General features: G+C 46.2%; 1 protein-coding gene across 1 annotated transcript in view; it reads left to right on the top strand.

Annotated features, from left to right (window-relative positions):
- The window catches only part of ngfrb (nerve growth factor receptor b), a 37,920-nt gene that overhangs the window by 113 nt on the left and 27,807 nt on the right, over positions 1-10,000 (top strand). Inside the window, exon 1 of the mRNA XM_076265702.1 lies at positions 1-245. This exon is cut by the window's left edge and continues 113 nt beyond it. Coding sequence (XP_076121817.1) covers positions 210-245 — 36 coding nt within the window. The 5' untranslated portion in view covers positions 1-209. The remainder of the gene's footprint in view (positions 246-10,000) is intronic.

The raw sequence follows: 10,000 nt of genomic DNA, 5'->3' as shown, positions 1-10,000 counted from the left end.
CAACAGTTGTTGGAACTCTAAAGCGACAGGGGAGTACAGAACGCATGAGGATATTTGATCGTCGACCGTCTGGGGTGATGGTTATTTTACACGACTCACTCTTTAACAAATAGTAAAATATTAAAGCAAACTTTGTCGCATTTAAAAGTATACTGTAGCTAGCCAAAATTCGTGGCAAACAGAAATCTAAGCAGAGCGCAAGACTCAAGATGATTGCTCTGATCTTCACAGTATTATTTGGAGCGGTGAGTACTGCATGAATGCGTATTTAATTGTATATATTTCCCCGGTTGCCCCACTACGCGTGTTTGAGAAGACTTTCTACAAACTCACAGACGAGTGTAGTTGAAGTGTGGGAAGTGATTTGGAGGTGTGACTTGCATCTCAACACTGTCTATACAAGCATCGAGTTGCACTTTCCTCGTGGTTAACCACCTTACCAGCCTTCGTCACACCCAACATACATAATAATAGCACGTTGAGTTGACTGTCACGCTGGCAAAGGCCACAGGTCTACTTACTTAGATATAGTCCATTATTAATTCAATAATGCGGCATGAGGGGTTTTCTGTTTCTCTTGATTTCATTTGGATTGCTTTTGAGGGCTTGGTTTGGTGCAATTTGTCGCCGTAACCTCATCATGTCCTGCGCAGGAGGAGATGCCTATCGCGTGCATCCGCTGCCCCTGGCGCGTCGTTCCCTGGCGTTCAGCTGCACCCATCTCCATTTCGCCCCGAGCTGCTTGACAATAACAATGTCAGGACAGGGCACTCTCCGCCACCCAACTCACGCTGTTTTCTTACCGTAGCTTGTCCCAAGTGTCTGGTCTTACTCATCATTTGGGAAAGGTACGCTGTATTCGCCCTACGTCACTTATCGCTTATGGTTCCGGCAACTTCTGAGAACTGGAAGCAAACATTGTATAGGGCAATGTGGGTGCTCAACGAATCGATTGCTGTGTAAGCGCTCCATGCAATATTAATACGGCATTAATCCACCTCCCTCCCCCTCTCCCTATCCCCATGTCTTTCTCCCCTCTTCTCTTCCGCGAAGATTGCTCACTCGTCAGTGAAGTAGGCTATACATGTCTTGTAGCGGAGACACCGGTGAAGATTGCTCACTCGTCTTGTAGCGGAGACACCGGTGCTTTCATATCCAATTGTATTCGTTTTCTTCTCTCCTCTCTACACGTCACCTTTAAATATGTTTAGTTGCAGATAACAGATGTTACCGACACATTCCTCCCCAAGAGTTGAAAGATCTGTAAACCTATAAGAAAAAAAAAAACTCGTAAATATTGGCTGTTGGCTTCTATCATAGAAAAAGAGTCACAGGATGGAAATGTTTACTATTTAATTGCAATGCACCCAAACCTTAACCTGACGAGCCAGACCCACATTAAAATGTAGGATGTGGGCACTCACCGTTCGCAGTGCTCAGTCCGAGGGGCGGGATAATCAGTTGTCTTTCAAATTCCCTCTGCAATAGGACAATGGCAGCGCTATGAGTCCCATGCGTTTCCCACCAGCGGAGCTAGTTGTGTAGTTCAAACGTTTGCCAACTTAATAAAAGCTTAACTCGTGTCACACTGTTCGCCAACAGCAACATCCATCTTATTTGTTTTCAAGTAGCAGGGAATTCAAGCCAAACCGTTGCAACTCTGCCATCAATCATTATGTTAAGCCCACCTAACGACTCTATACACGATTTCATTGGCCTGATTGAGTTTCGATTTCTCACAAGCCAACGGAGAGTTGCTAGACTAGCACTGGCACTGTAATTTGCTGCCGCTAGGGGCGCGTCTAGATTCTAGGCTACCCAAACCTACAAATGTTAATGAAGTGATACAGGTGTCTACAAGTCCCGTTAAGCAGCCTGGGCAGCCTTTCAGTGGCACTCACTGAGATTATTACCAAATCTCGGCCTGTAACCAAACAGAAGTTACACGGAATTGGCCTGTGTATGTCAGACAAATAAACTAGAATGCTCATGGGGTGCGTTTCAAAACCATAACCTGTTAGCAACTTAGTTGGTTGGCAATGGGAAATTGCATAGCAACCAACAAAGCTAACTATGGTGGTTGACAACCAGACAACCAGGTGGTCAGATGACTAGTGCCACATTAGTGACCAGCGTCTTTAAAAGTAGTTTGGGAGGTGTTGGTCAATTGAATACATAAGTGTTGCATAGTGTAGCTGTAATTGCTAAAGGTGACTGTGCTGGAGACCATGTGATAGGCACTGTCAGTGCTGATGAGCTGTCAGTATTTACGCAACACAGGTGGCAGCCTGGAGCCTGGACTGGGTTAGGAAACCAACTGCTGAGTGGAGTAACCACTTCAAACAGTGCCGCAGAATTATGTACTTACATGCACACACACACACACACACACGCACACACACACACCACACACACACACGCACACGCACACACACACCACACACACACACACGCACACGCACACACACACACGCACACGCACACACACACCACACACACACACACGCACACGCACACGCACACGCACACACACACACACACACGCGCGCACGCACACACACACACCACACACACACACGCACACACACACACATACAAACGCACACACACACACACATACACACACACACAAGCACAGAGAAATATCTGGGACTCTTCAATTCTCCCACGTCTAATCAAGTGTGAGAAAGTGTTTGTGTATGTATATGCTCACTATATTGCTTGTGTGTGTGTGTGTGTGTGTGTGTGTGTGTGTGTGTGTGTGTGAGTGTGTGCATCGATTTCAGGTTCAGTAATATGAAAGAATACATGTTAGTCTCGGCCATTGATGTAGAGCTTCTCAAATAAACAATTTGATTAGAGCTATTGGTCTTGAGCCGCATAATGACTAAGGAGTTAGTCTCCATTTCATTTCAAAAGACGTCTCCACTTTGAATCCCTTCTTGGCACATTACATACCTGTCAGAAAGCCACTGGAAACAAAAACAGAAAGAGAGCATGAGAATGAAGGAGAGAGAGAGAGAGAGAGAGAGAGAGAGAGAGGGAGGGAGAGAGTTAAAAAGTAGCACTGACACTTGGATGAGTTTCAACTCCACATAAGCTCATTTGTCATGCCACGTGAAACTGTTTATGTGTCAAACTCAGGTTTGTCAAGTGTGTGTGTGTGTGTGTGTGTGTGTGTGTGTGTATGCAAATCGTCCACATTTTGACTGCAGACTACATGAGCCAGCAGGTCCCTTACGTTGTCAGACAAGCTTTGAAAACACTCATAGATCATCTTCTGTTCCCCTGTGCTCTGAGTCTGTGCTCTGGGTGTGCAGGATTCACACACTGGCAGCAGTAACATACAGACCTGGGCTAAGAGCCCCCAGGGACAGTGTTGTGTGTGTGTGTGGCAGAGAGTAAGAGTGTTAGAGAGAGGAGAGAGGAGAGAGGAGAGAGAGAGAGAGAGAGAAAGCAGAAAGAGTTGTAGAGGGTGTGTAGATTATGGGAACAAGTGTGTGGAGTGTGCTTGTTTAAAAAAGAAAGAAAGAAAGAAAGATAGATAGAAAGAAAGATAGATAGATAGAAAGATAGATAGATCGATAGATAGATAGATAGATAGATAGATAGATAGAAAGAAAGAAAGGAGCAAAGAAAGAGGGAGCAGTAGTGTGAGGCTGAGCTATGAGAGGAATGTAGAGTGAGTTGGTTCGGCCTTCTGTCCAGATTGAGGTGTCACAGTGCACTCAACAAACTCACAGCACTCAGCAGTCACGTCAGCCTCAGGGAACCATCATATCTCTCTCTCTCTCTCTCTCTCTCTCTCTCTCTCTCTCTCTATCCCCCTCTATTTACCCCCCTCTCTCTATATCTATTTCTCTCTCTCTCTCTCTCTCTCTCTCTCTTTCTATCCCCCTCTATTTACCCCCCCTCTCTCTATATCTATTCCTCTCCCTCTCTATCTCTCCCTCTCTCTCTCTATCTCTCTTTCTATCCCTCTGTCTCTCCCTCTATTTATCCCCCCTGTCTCTCTATCTATCCCTCTCTCTCTACCCTCTTTCTCCCTTGCTCTCTATCCCTCTCTCTCCTCATTTCTTTCCATCCATATTCACTTCTTTTTGAATTACATCTTTTTTTTCCCTTCTGCTGTCTCGATAATGAATGTTTCTGGAAAATTAGTTTTTGATTGATGATTAGATTTGCTTTGCTTTGCTTGATTTGCTTTCTTTCTCTGAGTGATTCTAGTTAGTCCTCACCCCTCCCCTCTCTCACTCCTAGTGTGTGTGAGAGTTCCTGGCTAACGCCGCACACCTCTGACTCTGTGCCAGTCTCTGATGTCACTCTCCATCTCGCTGCCTCACACAGTAGTGTGGCTTCAGCACACCTGAGTCTGAGGCTCACCTGAGTCTCGTGGTGTTCAGCACACCTGAGTCTCGTGGTCTTCAGCACACCTGAGTCTGAGGCTCACCTGAGTCTCGTGGTCTTCAGCACACCTGAGTCTGAGTCTCACCTGAGTCTCGTGGTCTTCAGCACACCTGAGTCGTTAGCACACCTGAGTCTGAGGCTCACCTGAGTCTGAGTCTCGTGGTCTTCAGCACACCTGAGTCTGAGGCTCACCTGAGTCTCGTGGTGTTCAGCACACCTGAGTCTCGTGGTCTTCAGCACACCTGAGTCTGAGGCTCACCTGAGTCTCGTGGTCTTTAGCACACCTGAGTCTCGTGGTCTTCTGCGCATGTTTTTCAGAAGCTCCTTCAGGCATTTCACCACTCAGTGCCAGCCTGCACGCGCTCAGCTTCGCCTGTGAGTGCCGCATTTCAGTGTGAGTGAGTTTGAGCATTTCAACTGATGGTATTACAGTAATGCGTCCTTATGGAAGCGCCATTAATCATTCATATAGCCTGATGTAGTGCAGCGCTGAGTGCCATGACAAAGCTCCTCTCAGGTATCAGCCTGCTTAGGCTCTTAGCACAGCAGTCTCTGGGACCCAGGCTGATCTGGCAAACTGGCTTGAATCTGGCACTGAATTGACTCGGACCTGGTGTTGGCATGGCACTGAATTGACTCGGACCTGGTGTTGGTATGGCACTGAATTGACTCGGACCTGGTGTTGGTATGGCACTGAATTGACTCGGATCTGGTGTTGGTATGGCACTGAATTGACTGTTCAGCTTCTCTATGGATGTCTTGCATGGCTGGTGTTAGTGGCTATAGAAGTCTGTGTGGCATGGGTGGTGTTAGTACCCATAGATGTCTATATGGCTGGTGCTAATGCCCATAGATGTCTGATATCGATGGCATTAGTGTCTATGCATTCTGGTGTTAGTGTGTATGTACATGACGCACATAAGCCGTTCTGTCTGCAACATCACAGCCGGCAAAGGGTGACAATCATGCACATCCTTAATGGCTGCGCTACCTACAAAATACTGTACATCGCCTGCCACGACTGTATTGTTGCACTGTCAGTGAAGGACCTCCGCAACGATGCCAACTGTACTGCAATACTGGAACAACAAGGAAAAGATCAATACAAACTGGTCTCCGCGCCCCCATACAAACAGTGCGCTACATTGCCATAAATAACTTACGAAATACACCCGACATACTTGTAATTAATGAACACACCAAAGCCGTTACAATAATAGAAATTGGTTGTATATAACAATAATAGTAATGCTTACATGGACATCTGCAATGCTTCAAAAATGTTGAAATACCAACCATGGTACAATGTTTTTAATAACTCTGGCTACTCCTGTGAAATCATTGCCCTCATTTTTGGTAGCTTAGGCCATGTGCACAAGATGTGTGTACGAGGTCTGCAGATCTATGGACTCCCTAAGAATAAGGCCAAAAAATGTACAAACTATTGCTCAGTAATTGGTAGCCTCTACAAATGGAGGCGTAGGTGTCACCTTTACCCTTAATGTGCATAATGGACTGGGATATTGGCTGCTGCTGTACACCGTTCTGTCAAATTTGGACTTTGGAGCTTATCTTCTAATCCAAATAAAGAATTTAAATGTGTGGCATGGCTGGCGTTAGTGCCCATAGATGTCTATATGGCTGGTGTTAGTCCCCATAGATGTGGCTGGCGTTAGTGCCCATAGATGTCTATATGGCTGGTGTTAGTGCCCATAGATGTGGCTCGCGTTAGTGCCCATAGATGTCTATATGGCTGGTGTTAGTGCCCATAGATGTGGCTGGCGTTAGTGCCCACAGATGTCTATATGGCTGGTGTTAGTACCCATAGATGTCTATATGGCTGGCGTTAGTGCCCATAGATGTGTATATGGCTTGCGTTAGTACCCATAGATGGGGCTGGCGTTAGTGCCCATAGATGTCTATATGGCTGGTGTTAGTACCCATAGATGTTTATATGGCTGGTGTTAGTACGCATAGATGTTTATATGGCTGGTGTTAGTGCCCACAGATGTCTAGATGGCTGGTGTTAGTGCCCATAGATGTCTATATGGCTGGCGTTAGTACCCACAGATGTCTATATGGCTGGTGTTAGTGCCCATATATGTCTATATGGCTGGTGTTAGTACCCATAGATGTGGCTGGCGTTAGTGCCAGTATGTGTGGCATGGTTGGTGTGAATGTCTGTGTCCTGATTGGGTGGTGGGGGGGGGGGTGGGTTGAATGGGCAAACCCAGAGGTGGGGTAAAGACTCCTCCCCCTCCCACCTTACATGCCTCACACACATACTCTCACACACACACACACACACACACACACACGCACACACACGCACACACACACACGCACACCCGCACACACACGCACACACACACACACGCACACGCACACGCACACACACACACACACACACACACACACGCACACACACACACACACACACACACACACACACACACACACACACACACACACACACACACACTAACACCAGCCATATAGACATCCATACACACTAACACCAGCTATATAGACATCCATACACACTAACACCAGCTATATCAGACATCCATACACACTAACACCAGCTATATCAGATATCCATATACACTAAAGCTGCAGTTGGCAAGTTGACAGATTAAGGGGACTTTACACACATTCAAAATGTTGCCCCTCCCCTACTACCACCGAGCACCCTTTCATCGAGTTTGTGCTTGTCAGTGCGCACCAGACTGTGACTGATTGACAGTCAGATCTCACACAGCCCTGCTCGGATTGGACAAGAAGAACCGGGAGCTGTGGACTTTTGCAAAACAGGCTCTAGATGGAGGTAGAAGTGCAGGTTTTTTTCTAAAACCAGCTGATTTATGTTGTTCTGTCGGAGCATAGTGTCGGTTTCAGTGAATATGATCAAAAAAATCTTGCCATCTGCAGCTTAACACCAGTCATATAGACATCCATACACACCCACACCAGCTATATTAGACACACACACACACTCACACACACACACACACACTAACACCAGCCATATAGACATACGTACATACACACTAACACCAGAATCCGTAGATGTCTGATATGGCGTGCGTTCTCCTGATAGGGGCAAATGTGAAGGGGTCAAACCCAGCGTTGGGGCAAATGTGAAGGGGTCAAACCCAGCGTTGGGGTTAAGACTCCTACTTTACATGCTGCACACTAAACACTCCGAAAATGATGTGTCTCCCCTACATGAGCCACATCTGGTGGGGTCAAAGGTCAAGCTGAAAGGCTGGGAGCCGTACATGAAGGTCGGGGCGTGTCATAGGGGAATGCACAACGCGTCGTGTAGCCTGTAGGAAAGCCTGGAGGTAGCTTCAGATGTGCACGTCTCACCTGGGTTGAGTAACGTATGCAACGTTCAACAAGCTGGAGTTCAAAGTATAAATATGGTGGTGATTTTGAAGCCTAATGTGTGCAACTCTCTGTTGTGATTTAGATTAAAATGTGGCGTTGGAAATATGGTGATGATTATGCTGGTGCTGTCTGTTGTAGTAAAGGTTACATTCTAGACAGGCACTTCTTATTAGGATCAGCTATTGTGTTCAACCTGTGGTATAGAAGCACATCCCAGGCCAACGTTGGATGGGTGCAGGATTCAGTACGAGGGTATCACGAGAGGGAAAGAGATCCGCGCACCAAGTAGCGCTTATTCAACTTCAACCTGTGGTGTGCCTAATGTTCAAATGTAAACATATACTATGAATATGGTGTTGATTAGGATAGTTTTGTCTCTGGATATGACGTCCTCCTTGGGGTGGAATGAGCTCTGTTGTGGCTCCTCCGGCCTGTGTGATTTCATTAGAGCACGAGTATGGACTTGATTATCATGGCGGTGTCTGTCTGTAGTAGTAACTCCTGGGATCCAGCTCTCCTTAAGTCGACCTTCAGCACCTGAGCTCTCAGCACATAAACGTGCTGTTGATTATGGTGGTGTTATCGGCTGCAGTTAAGGCTGCTCTTCAGAGAGACACAGGTCTCCACAGAGTTTGTTGCACTTAGAGTTGCACTTTTGTGAACTGAGTCTCTTGTGTGATATGCTCTTGCATGAGGTGGTAGCTAATAGCTCTTTGAAATACTGTTGAACTGTTGAACCTAAACTTGTATTTTCTTTCCTGAATGTGGGTGATTAAATGTGTGTGTCTTATAGGTAAAGTTGCATTTTCACATTTATAGATGCTCGATGGGATATTACTGAGTAAATGTGTAGGGGGGGCGGGCGCTAGTAAATCAGCCCTGGCCAGCATAGGCCTGAGGATCGGCTGTCTCTTGTAGACAACACAAGGTGTTTTTGGAAAACCTTTTTTAGTGTCAATAATATACCACGTCTTTTTATAATCTTTTCAATTTCCTTTGCAATAGTTGAGTACTGGATACAGCGTGTCATTTTGGGCTCTGGGTTATGACTTCTTCTGCTATGTAGACACTAGACCGTTTCTCAAAGTCAAGGATGGGTCCTTCAAAGCCGCTCTTTCAAGGACGTTACGTCATCGAATCTCGCAAAGCACTGTTCCAATGTCAAGGGTGCTTTAAAATTCTATGAAGTACTGAGTCCTTCATTCTGAGATTTTCGAGGATGCATGCGTGTATCCTCTGCGTGCTTGGAACACCCACAATGCTGTGCGCACATGATTTTTAATAATGCACCTGCAGCTTCCTGCACACTCGCAAGTCTGTTCCATTGTGTGTTTTCCGTATGCTAAGTAGAAGCCTTGCCTCGTCTTTGAAGGATTCGACTCGGCAGGACTCGTTCTACCAAGCACGAATCCTTGACTTTGAGAAAAGCCCCCAAGGTTTGGGACATTGCTTCAAACCGATTGCACACTTCTGTGATCCACTGTTCCTTGTATCCCCTTTTTCGGAATCGATCTTTTAGTATGTTAGATTGGGCCTCATAGTCTAAGTTCGATCTTGTAGTATGTTAGATTGGGCCTCATAGTCTAAGTTCGATCTTGTAGTATGTTAGATTGGGCCTCATAGTCTAAGTTAGATCTTGTAGTATGTTAGATTGCGCCTCATAGTCTAAGTTCGATCTTGTTTAAAAGGATTGTTGTTTCTTTGAGTCACGTCCTAGGGAAGTTTACATGCATGTTTGTGTGTGTGTGTGTGTGTATCTGCAAACCCAGGCATATGTGTGCATTTGAATGTGTGTGTGCATGTGTGTGTGTCTGTGTGTGTGTGGCAAAGTGCATTCATGTGTGTGTGTGTGTGTGTGTGTCTGCGTGTGTATGGCAAATATATGCATGTGTGTGTGTGTGTGTGTGTGTGTGTGTGTGTGTGTGTGTGTGTGTGTGTGTGTGCGCACTGGCAGGCCCAGTCGTGAGGGTTGACCACAGAGGTATGCTGTAAGGGGAAACACATGCTGTGGTGAGATGTGTGTGTGTGTGTGTGTGTGTGTGTGTATGTGAGAGAGAGAGACAGTATGTGTGTGTGTGTGTGTGGTGAGCGTGTGACTGCCAACTAATGCACTGAGGTCCCACAATTTCACTCTCTCCGGAGCTATAATGAGGCACTGGGGTGACATTCAACAGACACGCCAACACACACTAACACACGC

The sequence above is a fragment of the Alosa pseudoharengus genome, unplaced genomic scaffold (genome assembly GCF_046254945.1).
Source record: "Alosa pseudoharengus isolate Yale_2024_CS ecotype anadromous, Long Island Sound unplaced genomic scaffold, YU_APseudo_1.1 YU_APseudo_1.1_scf_4, whole genome shotgun sequence".
NCBI lineage: Eukaryota > Metazoa > Chordata > Actinopteri > Clupeiformes > Clupeidae > Alosa > Alosa pseudoharengus.
The sequence above is the reverse complement of the archived record's forward strand: the minus strand, read 5'-3'. Positions and strand labels throughout refer to the sequence as shown.